Source organism: Aristolochia californica, unplaced genomic scaffold, assembly GCF_029961685.1.
Source record: "Aristolochia californica isolate CCGP_79_NKW_82.1479 unplaced genomic scaffold, dmAriCali1.0.hap1 SCAF_15, whole genome shotgun sequence".
Lineage (NCBI taxonomy): Eukaryota > Viridiplantae > Streptophyta > Magnoliopsida > Piperales > Aristolochiaceae > Aristolochia > Aristolochia californica.
Window position 1 is genome coordinate 25,023,507 of NW_027181826.1, and position 21,569 is coordinate 25,045,075.

General features: G+C 38.0%; 2 protein-coding genes across 4 annotated transcripts in view; both read right to left on the reverse strand.

The window, feature by feature from the left end:
* Positions 1-3,449: 3,449 nt before the first annotated feature.
* Positions 3,450-9,536, reverse strand: LOC137952013 (uncharacterized). Of its 2 annotated transcripts, none has more exons than XM_068799055.1 (5): positions 9,443-9,536; positions 6,437-6,867; positions 4,343-6,338; positions 4,007-4,216; positions 3,450-3,913 (listed from the first exon to the last, which is right to left on the reverse strand). In XM_068799055.1, the coding sequence occupies exons 2-5, from the start codon at positions 6,757-6,759 to the stop codon at positions 3,629-3,631; spliced, it is 2,814 nt and encodes a 937-aa protein (XP_068655156.1). In that variant the 5' UTR covers positions 6,760-6,867; positions 9,443-9,536; the 3' UTR covers positions 3,450-3,628. The 2 variants fall into 2 exon arrangements, with proteins under 2 accessions (XP_068655156.1, XP_068655157.1); XM_068799056.1 differs by having other exon boundaries at positions 3,704-3,913; positions 4,093-4,216.
* A 1,515-nt stretch (positions 9,537-11,051) lies between these two features.
* The window catches only part of LOC137951075 (DExH-box ATP-dependent RNA helicase DExH14), a 49,441-nt gene continuing 38,923 nt past the window's right edge, over positions 11,052-21,569 (reverse strand). For both annotated transcript variants that reach the window (XM_068797642.1, XM_068797643.1), the window contains 14 exons: positions 21,128-21,277; positions 20,841-21,032; positions 20,471-20,536; positions 20,173-20,328; positions 19,104-19,247; positions 18,321-18,388; positions 18,072-18,237; positions 17,909-17,971; positions 14,668-14,763; positions 14,358-14,525; positions 13,159-13,329; positions 12,070-12,216; positions 11,863-11,994; positions 11,052-11,500 (listed from right to left, as the gene is read on the reverse strand). In XM_068797642.1, the coding sequence (XP_068653743.1) occupies positions 11,393-11,500; positions 11,863-11,994; positions 12,070-12,216; positions 13,159-13,329; positions 14,358-14,525; positions 14,668-14,763; positions 17,909-17,971; positions 18,072-18,237; positions 18,321-18,388; positions 19,104-19,247; positions 20,173-20,328; positions 20,471-20,536; positions 20,841-21,032; positions 21,128-21,277 (1,827 nt within the window). In that variant the 3' untranslated portion in view covers positions 11,052-11,392. The remainder of the gene's footprint in view (positions 11,501-11,862; positions 11,995-12,069; positions 12,217-13,158; positions 13,330-14,357; positions 14,526-14,667; positions 14,764-17,908; positions 17,972-18,071; positions 18,238-18,320; positions 18,389-19,103; positions 19,248-20,172; positions 20,329-20,470; positions 20,537-20,840; positions 21,033-21,127; positions 21,278-21,569) is intronic.

A 21,569-nucleotide genomic window follows, 5' to 3' on the forward strand; every position in this document is an offset into this window, starting at 1 on the left:
GGTAATCTAGCGCAGCAGGTAGTTGAGGCATTCTTGGAGAACAATTTTCTTTGCTTTTTTTTATGTGGGATCTCTTAGGATCTACTGTGATTCACATGATGTGGAGGGTTGTTAAGGAATTAAGCTTTTAATGATTTTCAAGAAGTCCTCTTCTACTGGACAGATTCTTTGATGGAAATAAGTTGAATGAAAGGAAAAGTTTCCCACAGATACTTGAGCATAGTAAGCCTTTGACCTCTCTAAGCAGAAAATAAGTTGGATGAAAGGAAAAATTCTCCATGGGGGCTTGGGCGTTGGAGGCTTTTGACCTCTCCAAGCAGATTGCTGTTGTTCCAAAGCAGGTGACTCAAAATCTTGTTGTCACCCCCTCTATTATGACTTCTTGAATCTTGATTGAGCCAAGACCGTCAGTCAAACCGCATACAAAGATAGCTTCCTCATTAGTGAGGTCACGTCTCAAATGAAGATCTCAAGAGCCGTTTCCCCAAGTTTCGGTGACAGAGAGGTCTTGGCGAGTAGTGAGCTGTAAAAGTAGGGGAAAAGAGGAGATGAGGGGGCCATAACCCATTCACCAATCAGTCCAAAAGTTCAGGCTGGAACCATCACTCACAAAGTATTGGATAGCAGAACAGAAAATTGGAAACAAATGGAACATCACTTTCCAAACGGGGGAGAGGTGGCACCGGCTGCCATCGGTAATCCATCTAGCCCCAATTAGACGAGCTTAGAAGCCATCATCGGTTTCCAGGAAGCAACAGAAGCTGAGTTAAGTTTCCAAAACCACTTGAGAAGAAGAGCTGATCTCACTTCTTTAGTGTGCCTGATACCCAGTCCACCCAGAAATTTTGGCATACAAACTTCTTCTCACCTGATTAAGTGATAATGAAAACTCATTACTGGTGCCACGCCACAGGAATCTCCTCTTAATCGCGTCAATGGACTGCCTAATTGAGGTAAAACATAAAAGGAAGTAGTTCGTTGTGCCAGCAAAGTAGGAGTTGAAAAGGGTCAGTCTGCCAACATTGGAAAGGAGCATACCCTTCCAAGTGGACAGCTGACGCTCGAGCCTCTCAATGACCGAGGCCCAAAGTCCCATCCTAGGTTTGCAATCGATGAGGAAGAGGCCGAGGTAAGAAGAAGGGAGTGTCACGATTGAGCAACCGAATGTGTCAGCCATGTGCCGGAGAAGAGAAGGATCAATGTGGAGCCCCGAGAGAGTCGTCTTCTGACCAAAAGTAACTGAGTCCGAGTAAAGCCTTTATTCTATGAATTTGATCAAGCGCACCGGTTCCCAAGGAAAATAGTATCATCTGCGCAACTGGAATAATGGAATATCAAAATCACTCTGATTAGAGATAACATCAAGCCACCCGAGATACTTGTTAAGAGTAGAACATGGAGGAAAGTACTCGATGAAGAGGTTAAAGAGGAGCAATGAGAGGGGTCCCTTGTTTGATGCCACAAGAGCCTCAGATGGTCCCATCGAGGAGCAAAGAGTCGGATGCTGACGATGTGCAGCTACAGATCCAAAACTTCCACTGGTCGAAGCCCATGCACTTCATAACATGAGAAACGCCTATTTAACACGATCAAAAGGTATTTTCAAGGTCAAACTTGAAGACGAAACGAGGGAGACCCAACCTGGAGAGATGATCAATAATTTCATGGACTACCATGGCGGAGTCCAAAATGTCCTGACCATGAATAAAAACACTTTGACCCCTGTGGATGATGGTGGGGAGGATAAGTTTGAGACGGTGAGCCAGAATGTGGGCAATGATCGTGTATGGGCTAGAGACAAGATTAATCGGCCTGAAGTCATACGAGTGCTCAACATTGGCTTTCTTCGGTACCAATGCAATAAGGGAGGCCGTGACACTCTTAAAAGTGATGTCAAGGTCGTAAAAGCTGTGAACCATGTAGAGGATGTTCGATCTTTAGAGTAGGCTAGCAGTGCTTGTAGAATTCATTGTTGTAACCATCAAAACCCATGGTCCTATCACAGGGGAGACCCAAAACAACATCCTCAATCTGGAAATCCAAGAAAAAGAGCTCGATGAAAGCAACCAAGACGGGAGAGATCGAGGAGAAAAGGAGGTGAGGAAGCCGAGGGTGGTGGTGGCATTCTTCCCTATAGAGATTTGCGAAAAAACTAAGAAGAGCGACAGTAATAGAGGCCCTATCTAAGGTGACTTCATTATCGATGGACAAAGAAGTGACCCGGTTAGTCTTTTGGCGGGCCAAAGCGATAGCATGGAACAATTTTGTGTTAGCATCCCCCATCAGAAAAGAACACTTAAGCAGAAGGAAATATTCGCTGGTTGCTTGTTTTCCTTTTATGTTTATGAAATGCTTTCAATACACTTATTTTTTATCTTTTGGTGCAATATTTAGTTTTTGGGTTATTTGCAATGTTCTGTCTTAGGTCTGTTTATACATGATATATTTGTTATGCTATTCGTTATGGCTCTGGCATTATTTGACCAACTGTTTGATTGTGAAGGATGGAGAAGTTATTTTGGGGCAGCAACTATACTATGGAGACATAAAATGTATGGACATAGACATAAGTTTCTTTTTCTAGTAGATATAAATTGATGATCATGTTTTTACTTTAGGCTTTATTTATTTACTCTACCACTTATAAAACTTTTTACAGGCTACAAGACTGTTAGGAATTAGACACCCAAATTCCAAACCAATGAGATCAATAATAATAAATACGGAAGAAAAAAAAAACAAACACGAGAACAAATAAGATTTATACAGGTTCGCCTCAACGTGAGACTACGTCTTATCTTCCGTCGCTACAGTAATCCTCTATAAAGATGAAATAGTTTACAAAAGAGATTGCACACACTTACAGGTATTATTTTTTTCTAACCTTTCTTGGCCACATCTATTGCTCCTCGGATGATGATAAAACCCTAATAGAAGTGCCCTTCAATTATAAAGAGAAAATTAGGGCAAACACGATACAAGAGTAAAATTCTCAAACTGCCCTTATAAAATAGCTATTAATATATCGTAGACTGGGTGAAGGCTCCGCCCCCACACCTCCAGGAGGGGGGCTTCCCGCCCCCATTCCAACCCCCACAACGACCTTACTACAAAGGTCGATCCACGTACCGACTCATCATAGAACATTGATTAAATTGCACAATTTAACAAAGACAAGCAGCGTGAATCATTTGTTATGTGTGTATCAGCCTTATCCATTCTATGACTATTAATTCAACTTAGCTCCCCTGTGAGGGCCTTCGTTTGTTGAGGATTACCGTAAATAATTCAATGTCGGTGATGAGATTTCAATCAAAGAATGAGGAACTAGAGAAAAACCTTATCTCGCTTTGCTGCCTGAAGTAGAATATCGAGCTTAGAATCAAGCATGTACACCACAAGTATAGTGCAAAGAAGATATCTGCTTTATTGCAAAAGAATTTCCACAATTTACATCTTTAAACCCCACCCAGGAACGAGGATCCAAGAAATTAAAGCCTAAAATAGAACTCCTTTTAGTAAAAAAATCACAAAAAGAAAGCAGTCCATATTGAACACGGTTATCTCCAATCATAGATCTCAAACCTCAAAATGCGTCATTAAACAAGGAGCTCTTTAGTGAATTGGGCTAAAAAATAATGTCAAATGGTCTTTCGTTGAGGCTGTCCTTTAGAATTGTTATTTGACCCTCCTTGAGAAGAATGTCTTCATCAAGGGTTTCTATCATCTTTTTCAAAGAACTCACTTCACAATTGAGTAGCATATTCTTCTCACTGTACTGTTTAACTTCTTCCCACATCAAATCCCTCTCTCCAGAAACTTTTGCCAACATACCTTGTGAAGCAGTCAATTCCTTCATATTCTCCTCCAAATCCATCTGTAGCTGATTTATGTTCTCGCTCTTTCTCATCATCTGTTCAGTGAGACTCAGATCATTATGAAAGTCCATTAACACTTTCAGAATATTTATTAAATTATCACTAACTTATATTTGCTGTAGTCTTACCTGAAGTTCAAGATCTTTCATTTTGTGCATCAAGGAGGAAAATGCATCTTGAATAATCTGAATTTCACATCTTAAGATGTCATTACCTCTTACTGAAGTTGCTAAATCTGCTTGTAGTTTCTCAAGTTCAAGTTGTTGAGAGTGAAGTTTTTCCCGTAATGCCTTCGTCAGCAGAATTTCAGCCTTCAGCTCGCGTTCCACTTGATCCTCCTAAAAATAAAAAAGTAAGAGTCAAACTAAAATTAGTAACAATAAAAATTACAATAACAACAACCACTACTTTGTTTCAGTCATTATAAAGTAGTTCTTTGCATGAAAATATGAAGCACAAATTACCTTCAACACTTGAACATGTGATCCTTCAGAATGAAATCCTGAAGCATCTACCTCAGCTTTTTCTTGCAATATTGAGGTTAGACTCAGTAAACCTCTTCTAAGGTTCTCAACCTCCCTCCTAAAACTCTGGAACTTCATGTCATACTCTAAAACTACAAAGTCGTCCAATCCACTCTGTATTTCTTGTCTCTTTTTTATTCCTTCACCAATGACACTCATTTTCACCAATGTTAACAGCCTCTCTGAAATCTGGCTAGCCTCAATGAGCAATGAGAAGCACTGACTTTGGAAATAGTCGACCTGTGCTTTCAATTCCTCTTCAAGCCTAAACGATGAGAACATCCCACCATTTAACCGATTTAAGAGAGTAATATTTTCTTGCCTAAGAGAATTTATTTCAACTTTGTAATGATCTATATCTTTTCGAAGATTTTGTTCCACACTGGTCAGTCTCACTTGCTCCAGTTGCAATTTAACCAACCCATCACAATTTTGTGAGGATTGCACGCTTATTTCTTCAAGTAGTCCTTGTTGCAACCCAGAAATTGTCTTCTCTTGTTCATTGCAGATCCTTTGTAATCTTGCAACAGCTTTATGCAAATCCTTAATTTCATTTTCCTTTTCTTTATAGCTGCTCACAATGCTATCCATGTTAGACTCTGCATCTTTAAATTGGTCTTGCAACTCTGATACAACTGCTTGAAGCTTGCAATTGTCTAATCCCATTTCTTCCAATCTTAAAGTTGCATTATTTAATTGTGATTCTAAGTCCAATATTTTGGTTTTAGCTTCCATATCTTTGCTGTTAGATGATGAGACCTCTCTTTGAAGTGAGACATTTTGTTCTGCCAGTTCCCTTATCCTTTCTCTCAATCTCTGCTCTTCCAGTAGGAATTTTTCAAGCTTGAAGGACCGTTCACATGACGTTCTATCCAATTCCTTTTCCAAAATGGACTGCAATTCATTCTTCTCCTTCTCCAATCTCTTTGTTCTTGAATTAAATTCAATTTTTGCATGTTGAAATGCTTTTCCTGCACAGGCCCTCTCTCTTATCCGACTCTGTATTTGACTTAGAAACTCAAAAACCAAGTTACGCATCTCATACGTGATGTTAACATTTGTCACCTTCCCCTCTTCAAGCTGTTTTGACAAATGTAAGACATGCTGCTGAACCTCCAGCCCCTTTCTTTGCAATTCCATGTCTACTCCCACATCCTCTTTCAAATGTGAAAATTCATAGTGTAAACACTCTGGATCTTCCCCACCAAATATATTTTGTTCTTCATGAGTTGAAGTCACCTTAATGGGATACCTATCTGTTGCTCTATAATGTGCATCTGATGATCGAGAACTGCGATGGGGGAATTCATTCGAGTAAGTTACAGGGTGAATCTCTGAATACTCCTCATAGATGTCTTCCACAATAGTGGAAGTATCAGAATTGAAATCTTGAGATTTAAAGGTGCACTTCTGAGGAAAACTTTCAGTTAGTCTTTCAATTACGCTCCTGGCATGTCTTTGCGAGGAAGAAGGTTGAACCTCATCTCTTGCACAATCTCTGGAATGTTGAAGATAAACGTCTCCAACCTCCACATATAAATGGGACTTCAAATGCTCAATACAGTCTTTTTGGGAGGCTGGTCCTTTAGACTGAACCAGTGGTGGATACCATGAGCAAGGAAGTAGTCTGTTCCCCATTGGAAGATCATTCTGTCCAGAAAGCAGGGAGTTCATTTTGGAAGTTTCAGTTTTGGGTCTCGTAATTCTTTCTGGTTGCTCTCCATCAATGTAACGATCCAACACTTTGTTTGGGACTTGATTTATGCGAGCAGCATGGCACTTTAGTGGGACTGGAGAGGTGTAATTTGAGTGCCATGATGAATCAGCATATCCTGTGGAGGTGCCAGAAGAGTTGATCTTCTCCACTCTCTCAAAAACCTCCACCTGATCAACCTTTCTCGACTTGGAAATCCTTTCTGGAGTAAGCGACGGACCCCTAATGAAGTTAGACAACAGGAAACTAAGAGGTAAGTGGGCTACGATTAAAAATGAATTTATAAGCAAGAGATCAGTTTAGAAGATACAAACATTTACCAAATAGGATAATTGTCTTGATGAGGATAGTTGCTTGTGGTAGGAGAAACATTGGGGTCCCTTAAATCCAAATGCCATTCTGGACCAGAGTAAGTGATTGGAGATGAGAAGGAAAGACTTCTTCTTAGGCCTGACTCGTAAGTCTTCCCATGCTTTCTTGGTCTGGTGCTCAAGTCTTTTAAACTATGAGAATTACGTTGACATCGGTTACCTGCATCAGTTTTCAAGTTGTTTGGACGAAGTTTCTCCCTGTTTGATGGTGGAGCTGGATTGCTATTTCCATTACTTGATCCAGAAGATCGAAAGGAAAATATCTTTCTCATTTGAAAATTCAACTGAAATTAATTGATTTGTCAGTTACAAATATCTTGTTGTCAGATCTTGAAAATGACTACTCAAAACTCTGCTCGAATCCAGGCTGCTTGCTAGAACTGCTGACAGGAATTGCACAAGGATCAGAGAAGAATAATTAGAAACAACCATTATGCGACAAATGAGCATCATTTGTACATCTTTTAAAATAATATTTCAAATTCATATTTGTGACAGTCTACAGGAATTGCACAAGAATAGTAGAAGAATAAATTAGAAACAACCATATATGTGATAAATGAGCATCATTTGGACTTCTTTTAGAATAATATTTCATATTTATATTTGTGACAGTCTACAGAAATATGGCTTTCTTGTATCATTCAATGCATGATCCAAATTTATGAAGGGAACATTTGCGGAATCACTCTACGCAATCAATAAACTGTTTTTTATATAAATAATGTTTTAGAGAGAGATCTTTAAAACCAAAAACATGTAAAACAGAGTAAGCTCAACCCAGGAACGTCTAAACAACAATCAAGAAGAAAGCCAACACTGATCTTTCAATAAATACAAGAAGGTTTCGTCCCACCACACGCTCTTAGAAGAGCTTCAATGGCTTCTGGACTGAACAGAAATACAAGAGAAGAAACTAAAATAAAACAGAGTAACAAGGAAGAGGTCTGATTCTGGATGGCTCATGTTGCTGAAGAACTCCTCTATTTATAAGCATTGCAGCACTCAATGGCTGCTGCATGCTATGGCTGCTTCACGCAATGGCTGCTGCACGCAATCTAGTTGATCTTCATGAAGCTTCCCTAGTTCTAACTTGGGTGATGCAATCGTGACAAGGGCATACCATCGGGCCGAGGGGCCAGTCCCCGGACCCCACCGCCAGGGGGCCAGCCCCCTTGGAACCCCGTCTTCCTTATTCATTTTTCAGTTTCTTCACAAATAAACATTGCGGTCACAATTTGACCTCATCAGCGTTTAAGCCGGAACCGCTAACTAATTTACTCACTATCGATATTGGCGCTCCTCATAATTGGGGGCCAGAGAATACATTACATTAATGGTAACTTGTGAGAGGTGGGCATTGACACACTAACAAAACATGACACAAGAAATGGAGAGGGGAATGAAAATCAAGTGTACAAGAAAATAAGACTAACCAAAGATGAAAGAATAAAAAATTCCTGTCACATAAATTTTACTTGAGAAAAAAATACTGAACCTTATACAGAGCTGAAAAGCAGGAGAAAATTTTCTTCAAATAAGAGGAAACTATATTTTCAATAGGATAAATATGAAAGGAAGTTTGACAACAAGAAAAACCAGCAAAAGAAACAGAATTGTATGTTGGTATACAGTAAAGATTGTTCTCAGAATTTTTTTCTCTTAAATCATATAAAATGGCAGCCAGGGACAGCAAATAAGAATGAAAACAGATTTGAGGAAAACAACTTCAAAAAATATATACCGTTCAAGTGTGCAAAAATTGGTAAGGCCCTAGAAAAGAAACTCAAAGTTAGTGATGAAGTGAATGTTCGGGTTGCATACAAAGACAAGAAGGAAGATAAGGGACATCAAGACTTTTATTTATTGAAAATTTTTCAGAAGCTGAGAGAGTGGGGGTACCGAACAATGAACTCAAAAAGATCACATGGATATGATCGTTATGAACAAAGAAAATTGCAAGGATAAGATACTGAACAAAAGCAACATGAGAAAATTCCAAACTTCTCCCTCCAAATATCCTCTCCTACATAAAAAAACTCAGCTCAGTAAATCAAATATTTCAAAACAGAGTAGCATCTATAATCTCCACAAAGACCGCACCTTTCACAGCATCGGAACTAACTCAATACCCTAAAGAACTCAGAAGAAAACAAGATAATCTTGATCTCTGACCCAAAGTCAAAGATATAAACAAGCAAGAAAATAGCAAGCACTCAGTAGAGAATGCAACCAAATCAACGACGTCATTAAGACAAAGAATAGAGTCCATAGCAGTGGACCTCAGAGAATCAAAATACCGATATCCTGCTGTTTTTATCGCTGTGGCTCCTTAAACCCCATACCCACATCACCGGTGCATCAGAGAGATGAGACGGTCCACGACAAAAACCACACGTCTAAAAAAAATTGATTTTCCAAAATAGCCTGACGCAGAAATACTCACTAGAAAATACTAGCGAATAGATTCTAATAATCAACTTGTAAAAGGCTTTTACAGATTGATGAAGCTGTAGCGAGCTGCAACTAGCTCACAGAATCGTTTAAAAACTTATCTGCGTCCAGCCAATAAAAATTATACATCCTCAAACTGCAGAGACGAAGAAACAGATAGGAAAACTGATAGCACTACCAAAGCTAAGGAAAAAAACAGGAGAAGGGTCGCGGACAAAATCGCAACGACCAGAAAAGTACAAGAGATAACCATTCGTACTGAAGAGAACCAAACAAAGCACCCCCATAAACGAAGAGAAGACGAACAAGTGTACCGTACTAATTACTATCGACGGAATCCGGAATCTCGCTTGTTTTCCCCAGAATCAAATAAACTCTCACGTAAATTTTCATTTACTACAAAAAATAAATAAATCAATCGAATAAACAAATGTCGTTGAGATTACCGTCGTTTGAAATAGAAACGAACACAAACATCAGTGCTTACGAAATGATACTAACCTTCCAACTCAAACTTCCCAATGGATCGGTGCTTCAAACATAAGGATTTTTCATAAATTTAGTCGATTTTCTGGTGAAAACGAAGAAGCAGAGCCAGTTGGCGGGCATCGGCATGAGTGACACGGGAGCTGAAAGAGGGGTTTAGAAAAGTATTACAAAGCAGAAACGAAGAAATGACCCTGAATTACAGGAAAATTACAAAGTTATCACAGTCACAGACCATAAAATATTTTCTTTTCTTTAAATTTTAAGAAGTTAAATCAATTTTTATGTTGAAATAAGATTAATTATGTAATTTTTCCCATCTTAGGATATTCATGTGAATGAATGAATAGTAATTAATGATGTGGGTTTCATGTGAATGAATGAATGGTCATGATTGTCTTTCCGACTAAGATGTGTATAACAAAGTTTATGCAAATTGATGATGAATATTTGGAATAATTTATATAATTTTTTAAAAATAATTCAAGATAATTTGCAAAAATATTCCTAATAATCACTTAAGCGGGACCCATGTGATGTTAAATTAAGGGAAATCAGATTTGGTTTTCCTGAATTCAAAAAATTTGCTCAGCCCAGTTTTAAAGTTGAACCCTTTTTAACTTGATCTGCCCCTTCCAAATCCACGTCGACTAGACTCGGGTCATAAGCTACTTTCATTTTGAAACTAATATTGTTTAATTTTTTTCATGGAATTATTTATAGAGATATATGGGCTATGTATGAAACCAAGAACCTGCACATTTCATGAAATTATTCAAAAGTTTTGGGTATACCGAGTCGACTAGTGACTCAGGCAAATCATCTCGAATTTGAACTTAAGTCTGTGGATGAGGAGTGTATGGAACTCAGTGGGACATTGATTTCGAGTTTGCTTAAATTAGTTTGACACACTGTCCAATTCGGTCCGTCTCAGGCAGATCCCATCTTGCTTCTCAACTCGGCTGAGATGGAGCGATTTAACACTATAAACTCAGATTTTGAGGTCACAATAGGGAGGGAAATGTTGGTGTGATCACAACACAAGATGAATCGGGAGGGGAAAAAAAAAGCAAGCTTCTTTAGTATTTAATTGCCACACCTTCGTTTTCATTCTAATCTTCCATCTAAGCAAAGCTTAATCATGGCTGGAATTGGACGTTCGTACAAGAAATAAAAACAGACATAATCATCATCCATGTTATCCCTTACCTGTTCGACCGGCAAACATGAGATTAAGAAAATTAAAAAGAGTAATAGAGATGACTCTAGCCATCATGAGATTAAGCTTTTCTTATAGCGGAATTTAAGTAAGCAGCATTCAGTTGGGAGCTTCGTTTTGAATGACTGAAATGAAGGGATTTGTGTTTCTTTGAGGAAACAAAGCATTTCCTTTTAAAAGCTTTGGGTATTGCCTTTTGGTGGGGATTTGGGATCAATCATGCTTTCCTCACTCTTCTCTATACGAAATAAAGGTCCGATGTTACATGTTAGGCATTTTATGTCTAATGATGTCTTCCATGATTGAATGGATGATAAACGTAATGCTATTGTGACCTGACTTACTGAAATTTGGGTGAAGTTACCTTGAGTCAAGGTAATTCTCTCGAGCCAAAAAAGTTAATACTTGAAGGGAATCAGGAAGAAATACTAGAAAAATACAATTCCAAAATAACATTTACTCCCCGCGCTGAGAAACTACCGAGTACACTGCACAATTTTTCCTAGATTAAAATTATAAACATTTTTATAGTGTTCAAGTTCATCAAGCATGGGCACCAGTACCAGCTATTGCTATCCTCTGTTGTAAGCTTGGATCAGATAGTCAAGTAATCTGGTTAGAGATTTTCGATAATATACAGCAAGCCGCTTTCTGTACCAACAACTCCCAAAGTAGATAATCAGTTGCCAACTGCACATTGTAGTATAATATAATCCTCATTCCGGAGGTGGTCGGACTGCACAGATTTAAGATTTAGCTGCAGGCTGCTGATTCCCGGACTCCGACATGTTGTCCAGAGGGTACTCTAGCTCATATCCTAGATAACAGTCTGAAACCACAAGAAGCTTCATACCCTGAAAAAAACGGCCCCACCAAACAATTAGCATAGAAAATGACAAAGTAGTCTTGTAGACAGAGAAGAAGAAGAGACAGAGTTAAATGTTCATGTTGATACAAACTATTTCTTAAAGGCCTCAGCAATCAAATTTTCGTCCATTGATGTGATTGGCCAGATGTATTAACTTCACGCTAGCTACCTCAGGTTATCAATTAAAAAATGATAACAAAAGAAATAAGAAACTGGCCAGCTGGTTTTTTGAAACATTCCCCTATAAAGATGGTAACCTTTTCAACATAGCAAAATGGACAGAAGAGATTTTTTTTTTTTTAAAGACTAAAAGTGCAATATCCAAAACCTCCGTTATGTATTGTTCACCTCAAAATTGTCTCGTGTTGATGGAAGGTCCATATTTGTAATTAATCGATCTGAGAAGCTAACTCTTTTCAGAGCAAAAAGCTCAGAGGTCATGACATTCCCAAGAGCCAGCCACCATGCTTCATCTTTGACCTGGAAAAAGGAAGAATATAAATATTAGAGTTAAAAGTTCATCCACGAACGAATTTCAGTTGAATCTTTTTCTACCTTTGGGAAACGAGGTGTAAAGGCTCTTGATGGACCATGGCTTTTTGTTTTTTCTAACTTAATATTGACAATCCAGGAGCTCACTCCTTCATTTTCTTTTTTCTGAATCTTCAATTTCACTTTAAGGCAAGGGAAACGTTGCAGATCCTGAGGAAGCAGAATGGTGGGATTTGGATAAGCAAATGAGTCATAAATTTAGTGTATTCTGCCTCAAGAAACAAACATTATCATATGGAAGATATAGCAAACATTATTGAACTTAATATGATCAATGGGAAAATGAAAGTAAATTCTATGAATTTAACACTTTAGGCCTCAATACACTGCTCAAAAGCGCATTCCACTTGGCTTAGTAAGCCAAAGTTCATCCACTTAAATAATGATGAGGAAAAATAAACTTTACGCCAGATTCCTCTTATATAGGATTTTTGCCTCAGTGAAGTCACCAATTTCCCCTCTTGAAAATTTTTATTTCCAAAAATATTCCAAATTTAGAGAAAGACCAGAAATCAACCTTCTCTCATATTGAACTGAAATGTCAAACCCTTTTTGTTTAAAATGTATAGACGATTTCTCTATATCAATGCAGAGCAATCACCCACTAATTAAATCCAGCCAACTGTTGGATCCACAGACCTTCTCACTCTTTGAAATGAGCTGTGGCATGAACAAAGTTATGATCTTCTTTATCGGTCATTATCTTCAATGTTATTCATTTGTTATTTAAAAATAAAAAATGAGTACATCATGCATAAATGCTTACGAATGAAAAAGTCTAAATCATGGATTCAATGATTAAGTCGTTAAATCTTCATCTAATGGCTGACTGGAAAGTGGTGCATTAAACTCATATGGACTTCATATTCATTTTCCCATAGATATATATGAAAGAACTTTACACAGGAAAAAGAAACGAATTTTACAGTGTCAAACATAAGAAACAGTTGTATGCAGAGGTTCCAAAAGTAAATGATGAGCTTTTTAAAGAAGATACATTGGACATACGCCTCTATTGACAGTTCATTTTGCAATTATAGTTGAAATGATAGATCTATAGTACATAAAGTTGAAAATAGATGAGAGAGCTACCTGATATAAGTTTGGAGCAGGGTAATTTTGGAGCAACTTTTGAAATGGGATCTTGGAGAGACCCACCAACTGTTGCACATTTGAGATACCCCTTTTATTGAGGAAACTTAAGAGTTCTTTATTCATGCTTGGCAACATCCACAGTGGAGAATCTCTCTCAAACCATAAACCCTACAAAATTTTCAATGAGATATAGACCAATTAGGCTATGACTCTTGTGCAATTATTGATCTAGGTATATAATATTGAGAATAGAAGTGGCCAAACAAAATTTAAGCAATGTGTGAGGTAAGAATATAAATGCAAGCACCGAAATGAACAATGCCCCATCCTTATCTGCATTTGAAGCTCCTCCATCTTATCACGGTACACAGTATAGCCAATGATCTTGTTCCAACATAAGATTATGGCTACAATTCCTTGTCATAGTTGCTACTAAACCACCAAAAAACCTTGGATCCAAGTTCGAATGATTGATGGGCTCTAGAAAGATGAACTAAAATCTGCAAACTTTGGAAGCTCCTTGTATCATAGAATTACTAGCCTTAAGTTCTCTTGAATTGGACAGCTCATCCTCATGTCTCTAGAAACTATTTTTTTTTTGGTCTATGGAATCTGGGGCTGGCTTTTTTTGTGATGATTGTGGCCATCTACATGCACCCCAGTCAATGGGCAGACTCAGCTGTAGTGAAGCTCAAATCTTACTTCACAGCTGAAAAATGTATAAAAAGAGTCTTCCCGCAACCCATTCAACAGCCTCTTTTTAATGGCAATGCTGTTCACAGTGTAGGAGCTCCATATAGATGATAAAAGGTAACAAAAGCAGAAAGTACAGCAACAAATTCACCCAAAGAATAAACAATGAACAACTAGCCAGATTACAATCTCATAGACAGTGAGAGTAATTGAATTTCCATCAGCAGGTTGTTTTTGAAGAGCTCTCTCTTGCAAAAAAAAGTTCACAACTTGATTATTGTCAGAATGAAATATCTATAGCAATAAAAATTTTGTTCATCATTGAAGCAACTGTGCGAGGCAGTAATCAGATGCAACCCATAGATACAAATCAACTTGGAGTTATATCATACTTCAGATTTCTGAACAATCGTTTTCTAAGCAGAATATCTTCAATTGCAAAGCTTGTGTTGGCCCAAAAGAGCAAATTTGAATTAAAGGCTCAGCATGAAGGAGGAGTTTACCTGCATGACCATTTGAAGAAGATGCATACAAGTGACTGTGCTTGAAAGCCATCCACTGTTGGCACATATATCAATCATAGCCTGTATAATTCTTATACTTTGATCTAGGACAGACTTTAAATCTGTTATATAGTCACTAATAGGTAACTCCAACTGGGCAAAGTGTGCCTGAAATGAGAAATTTATGGTAATTATAAGATAGTACAGTTGCAGATACTGCAGATGCATAAATGGCATCATGACAAAAGATAAGAAAGCAAGTAAAAATGGCTGATAACAAGTGAATAATAAAGTTCAGGACACTGCTAACCTGAAGAAGTAAATTTGCTTTCACATGAGGGTCATCAAGTCGTTGTTTGTCGACAAGATAAGGAACTTTTTCAGATAATGCCTCGTTGTAATTTTCCTAAGAACAAAACCAGAAAATATATAAGAAAGGAATGCTACATTTCGGGAGTTATAGATAAAAGTAAGCTTGATTAATCTGTAATTTAAACCAATCTGTGAGTACAGATAAACATATCTTGGAAATCAGAAATCGGAAGATATAATCCAAGTCGAGAATACTAGTTATCTAATCCCTGTGTTCAATTACACTTCACTCTATTTGATGCACCTATACATTACACTTGATTATGTTAACCCAATTTCAATGCTCAACACTCAGAATACTTTGATGTGTATTTATCCATATCATGTATAGACATTTATGGGCCTGACTAACCTATTGGGCTACCTTCTTTTTGAATTATCTTAGCCTCGTCAAGGCCTCCACACTTATTTGTGAATTATGTGTTTTATTTGCATATCTTTGTTATTTTGAAACACCATCGGCCATAGTCACAATACCAGGCCTAGATTTTGTGAAACACACTGTATTTCATTGTTGGGGATGAGTGCAATGTACACCCCATGGAAGAAAAAGATAAACTTGCTATTTAGTGCAACAAGGAGTCTAAAGTTTTACTTTATGCATTTCTTTGTAGATTTATAAACTTATTTGTAACTTTCACTTTTCATTCAATTGGGTGATTCATTATTTGAGATGTATTTAGTTCAGCCTTGTTTGGAGCTTTGGGGCCAATGGAAGATACCTTTTTACATCTTTTCTTTACTCTTGAATTATTTTTCACTAATTAACAAAGAGAATATGAGGGGAAATCTCAAAAACATATAAGGGGCAAGCTATGCCCTGCAACTAGATTTTGATGCAAGCACCCTCTTTTGCAAGGGAATCACAATAGATTTTCTTTCCATGATTCAAAATTACACTAAGTAGGTAGTGTAGCAAGGCTCTGTAGTACTTACAGTAGAATATTCTATTGCAAAGTACTATAGCGCAAACTTCAATTTTTAGGTTTTTATCTTCCTTTTTCAGAAGCCTATTTCCCTAATTTTGGTATTCTTTTTCTCCCCTAACTATGTTTTTTATTCCACTTTCTTCTCCAAACAGAGGTCTTTTCAATTAGGTGATTAAAAGCAAATTGTGGCAAACTTAGAGGTCCTGAACTTTTACTCTTTTGCTCAAACCATATTTCTATTTCCTTATCAAACCTGTGTACGTTGATAAGGAATTGGGATCCTATCATAATTCTCCTCTATAAAGGTGTTTTCTTCACTTATAGTGTCATAATAGATGCCTCTATGGTTTTTATTTTTGTTTTGTGTTTAAATTAATATTTTTATGAATTAGCATGCAATTACATTTTGTTAAAGTTTAAACAGCCTGTCTATATCCTCCTGCCTCTTTAACCTAAATTTTAACTTTTGCCAAATTAAATTCCTTGTGGTCCTCATCATCCATTCAATTTAGGGGCTTTAATAAGTCACAGGTTGTCTGCCCTATGGAGGTCTTTCACCCCCTTCCCCAGTCCTGGGGAAGGGGTGAATCGGAGAGAGACCCATCAAGGAAACATATTGCACTCTCCTCCCAATCACCCTTCATCAGGACATTCTTATTGCTGATGCCTTTAACACCAATGCCTGGAACCTCCATCTTCGGCGTGGTCTCAATGATGCCGAAGCCGCTGATATGTGCCGCCTCATGTCTGATCTCAAATCCGTCAAAATCAAAGACCACATACCTGACATGATGGTCTAGCTCCCTGTGGACAATAGCGGACAATGGCCACTTCTCGGTCGCTTTGGCTTTCTCTCACATTGGGGGATAGACCTCCAAAAATACTGATCATGATGCTGCTATCGTGTGGAAGTTATCAGTTCCCCAAAAATTAGATTCTTCGTTTGGACTGCTCTCCTAAACAAGATCCTCACCATGGACAACCTCCACAGTGTGGTAATCTAAGCACATACAGTCTCTGCCCTCTCTACAATGAGGATGATGAGACCGTCTGCCACCTCCTCCTCCGCTTTTCTTATTCCTTGAGAGTATGGATGGCCATCTTCCATCGCATCAGTGTCTAGGTTAGCCTCCATAGCAACCTCATTGGGACCTACCGGCTCCTGCTATAGACTTCAATCCCCAAAATTGGTAAACTCCTCATCTCTGCATGCCTTGCCCACACTCCCTGGTGCCTTTGGCTTGAGAGAAATAACCGAAGGTTCAACTGAAAATTTGGGAGAATGGATGACATGGTCAATAGCATCATTGATCTTGTATCCACTTGGCTCCATGCCAAGGAATTCACCTCTCTCACGGATGTCCCCCTCTGAATCAATTGGTGCACCCTCGCCCAAATGTCTGCCCCCCACCCACCCCCCACCCCCAAGACTTCCTGCCATGTTAGAATAGACTCCCCCTACTAGGGGCATCATCAAGCTTAACTTTGACAGCAAGACTCTTGGCTGCCCCGGCATTGCTGGTTTTGGACACGTTTTCCAGGACTCAAATGGCTCTACCCTCATCACTTACTCGGGCCCCATAGGAATTGTTGACTCTACTTCGGCTGAAGTCTTTTGCCCTTCTCCAAGGCTTATAATTTTCAGGGATCACCACAATGTCCCCCTCCTCATTGAAGACGATTCTAAAGTGGTTACTGGCCGGTGCCCAGCTCAGCGTCCCCCCTTGGGGGCACTGAAAAAACCTATACTCTATTTTTTATACCACTTCTGTAATCGCTTGTTTTTGGTCTCATGTTCCTAGATCAGTAAACTCTTCGCTGGTAAGCTTGCCAAGAATGGGGCCTCCCTACAATCTCTCATTATTAAGGAAGGGCCTCCCTAATCTTGTATTTCTGTTTTGTGGTTCTGAATAAAATCTCGTACCACTTAAAAAAAAAAAGTCATAGTATTGCCTTTTTGCAGTCAATCAAAATGCATTTCACAGAACCATGATGGCATCTATCACTCTTAATGTTAATTTTTGGGAAGATCAGAAATTTCTCGTTCGTGTGCTGAGTGTAGCACAGGAAACAGATCCTGTGATATGGTGTGCAGCATTTATAGCTCTTCATAAATCACATTCTGTTGCAACAACAAATCCACATAGCCAGCTATGATGTCTCTGCTTTCAAACACATGGCGCCACAAACAGGTACAGAAACTTGAATACAATGGCCAAAGCATCTATGAATATGACTACATAAAATTACCTCATTATGACGCACAGGCAGCTCATCATACTCAGAAGCGCCAGCAAGAATGTGAAGAAAAACCTATGTTTGGGGGCAAATTAAAGAAAAATATTCATTACTTATAACTACAAATCTTAAAATAGAAGCAAGATGAGAACCTCTGGGAAGTGGAAATACTTACTTCAAGTGAAGTATCTGGACCTATGTTTGATCCAAACATGGATACTGTCATGAAGTTAAGGTAATATTGGGAAGCTACAGTACCCAGCATCAGAGGCATAACACTCTCATCTTCCATCTTAACACAACCACTGTCTTCCAAGTCTTCAAATGTGTTTTGCACTAACCTGGTTTAAGAAAAGTGATAATAGGATTCTATAAAAAGGGAAAATTAAAATTTTCTCAAAAGTCAGGTTATAACATGCATTACCTTGACAGGTAGGAATTCAAGGTTTTGGTTTCAGTGTCCTCCAATCTGTAGTAAGCTGGATTTACAACCTGTTGTATAGCAACAACGATCTTAGGGGATATAATACTTCATTAAAAACGGTTCAGGAATGTTTATCAGTAGCCACTTGCCTGGCTGCCCCTTCCCCTGTATGTGGCAGGAGGAAACAGCCCCACTTATTTGTGAAAATTCAAAAATTTTAAAAAGAAAAGAGCCTGAAGGCCTAAAAGGCTAAGGGCCTGTTAGGTAGCGCTTCACTCAGAAAACTCTCTTGCCAATCAGCTTGCAAGAATGGAAGTTGAGGGCCACATTTAAAAAAAAAAATTATTTTCTTAAGAACATTCTTGTCTTTTTTTATAGACAAAAGAGGAAAGGTTTGAGAATAAAAAAATTTTAAAATCAAGGGGGTAATATAATTTTCTGTTTTCTAAAAGAATAGGGGCATTGACCATTGAATCCTTCTAACTTCTACATAATACTTGAATTAAATAAACTTGCTATTGCAGCTGTCTTATGGTGCATTTTTGGAAGTGAAATAGGAGAATATTCGAGGGGAGGACACGATTCAGTTGTAATATTACTGAATGGCTTCTCCACCATAGTTTGTTATGGGCCAATGGATTCTCTAATGGATTTATATATAGGTACACCATTTTGGTAATTCCTGCCAATGGATCATGATTAAAGATTTTCAAAATTTATGATAAAATATTTGAAAAAAAAGTTAAGCAAAAGAAAACAAAAGGATGTATAATAAAATCTCACCAATCTACGGAACAAGTAAGTCCACGTGAGATAATGAACTGCATCCTCTTTGTGGCATATTGTGCCTGACACTATCTCCGCATTGATGTGATCATGCAAATGTTCTCTCAGATTACTCTCTACAGGGAACGGCTCATATAGAAACTGTGAAATTAAGAATAGATTAGGCTCAACCTTCACAGTCAAAGAATAATATTATATGCTTTTTTTAGTGAAGATAGAGATACATAGAGAGATCAAAAATATATTTGTATATGTATGTGTGCTAGTGCATATAATGTAGAGTGGGAGAGAGAGAGAGCTCCTCATAGAAATGGCAACCTTAGATTTCTCTACATTCTTCTAGAGTGGCCTACATTAACTTAGCATCAGTGTCACCCCTTATCAGTGGGTGTAAATGCAAACAAATAAAACATAATCATGATATAAATACCCTTTTTAAAAAATGTGAACCATAACTAGAGAATAAAGCTTTTATTATGAATCATCATCGCTTCAAATAAGCAAATCAGTACCACACAATCAATTAGTAAAGGATCTCCATAGATACACAAGAATGATAATTTATAATTCTCAAATTCTTAGAGCAGCATCTGTCACGTCACTACCACCCACTGATTAAGGGCTATGTTCATGCTCATCTGATGTAGGCTCTCTTAGATATTCATCTAGACAGCCTCAGTAGTTTTTCCAAACAGGGCAGCCCATACATACAAATATACGTGCACACAAAGATGATTCAGTGAATTTGAATGTTCAGTGGACAGCTCACATCCCAAAATAGTTAAATGTTCCACAGCTAGCATCTCGTCTAAAGCAATAATTCATAGACATTTGATTTTTCAATGTTTGTGCTGAGGGGATCTTGCAATTCTAATTGGATTGAGTTCCCATTTATAGCACATTTTCTTGGAAAACTGGAAAGATGTCTGACAGACATTATCTTGAAATAGATGCACAGGTACATCAATCATGATCTTATATCATTTGCATCTACAGCTAATTACATATGCAAAGCTTGACAAGCACAGAGAAAAATAGAGATACACAAACAGAGAAAGGCTTCCACCTTCTTGTAGAAGCTCTTTTTGGGTTCATGAACAAGAATGACTGCTTTCCCATGTTGATCATATTGTGGTCGACCTGCACGACCCATCATCTGCAAGATATCTGTGATGGGAAAATCAACATACCTTTTTGCTTTGCCATCATAATACTCTGTTCCCTACAGGATAGAATCATTTTCGTATATTAAGAGAAACTTGATTGTAAAAATAAAGAAAAAGAGAGAATTATGATCATCTTAAGCATATCAGACAGAAAACCAGGTATTACACCATGAGGACCAAATTGCAGATATACCTTACCTTAATGATAACAAGATGAGCAGGAAGGTTTACACCCCATGCTAATGTGCTGGTACTTACCAATACCTACAGAAGTTTGATCAAGTATAAACGAATAGAGCATTAATATGCATATTTTTTAAGATAACAATGTGGTTCTAATGTGTATCAACATGAAAAGTGGAATAAGAATCATTTGGTACTAGTATTTTTCCCCCTATTTTAACAATATTAATGCACAAATATAGTCCAAAAAAATATACTGAACGAATCAGTGTCAGTAACACAGTTAATGGGACCAACTGACAGAAAAGTAGAGGACCATCATCAGTGCTTTAGTGACAGGAAAGGTAGATCCAAAGCATCTCAAATATGTAAATGAAAACCGGACCTGGATTTTATTATTTGCAAATAATTCCTCGACCAAAGACCTGTCCCGATCATTCAGCCCAGCATGGTGCAACCCAATACCAAACTGTAATGTGTGCCTCAAGTTGTTGTCTGTGACCTGAGAAAGTACCATCTCCAATGCGTCCTCTGGCATACTGAGGAACTGCCTTGGACGTTCATCTGAAGCTGCAAACTATAATATTCAATACTAAGTAAGTAACCGCAGAAAAAAGGAGTGGAAGGTTGAAAACATAGTTGATGTTGGATGCACCAGAAATTGTATCTCACCTGAATTAGGTCTAATGCAGTTAGTCTTGTTTGGCGGCGCGAAGAGACAAAAATCAAAACTGGTTTTGTTGGAGAATGAGTAGCTATGGCTGCATACGTAGGTTTGTTCATGCTATTCATTCGAGGACAATAGAATTTCCCTGGGTATCCCTGTTCACAGGCAGTATATTCCATAAGGCACCAAATTAAAAAGGTACAACCTGTCACAATGGTTACCCATCCAATTATAGATTGCAATAAAAGAATGACTTTGCTCCTGTGCATCCTTTTTTATAACACTCAAATAACTATTTAAGTGAAGTCATAGAGGAGGTTATTTATATGTATCTGAGCTCCAGAATGAAAGATGAGCCTGATCCAGTCTGATTTACAAGCTAAAATTCAGATCCTGATCCCATGTGAGATCCGCAGCAAAAAATCTCAAATCTAAATTTGATACAAC

Bases quoted from the DNA above. Each gene is read 5' to 3' on its own strand.
- LOC137952013 (XM_068799055.1), bottom strand. From the start codon at position 6,759: ATGAGAAAGATATTTTCCTTTCGATCTTCTGGATCAAGTAATGGAAAT. The intron at 4,217-4,342 runs GTAATTTGTGCT...TTTTATTTTTAG, and splicing joins CACATGTTCAAGTGTTGAAG to GAGGATCAAGTGGAACGCGA. The intron at 3,914-4,006 runs GTAAGACTACAG...CTCACTGAACAG, and splicing joins TGAAAGATCTTGAACTTCAG to ATGATGAGAAAGAGCGAGAA.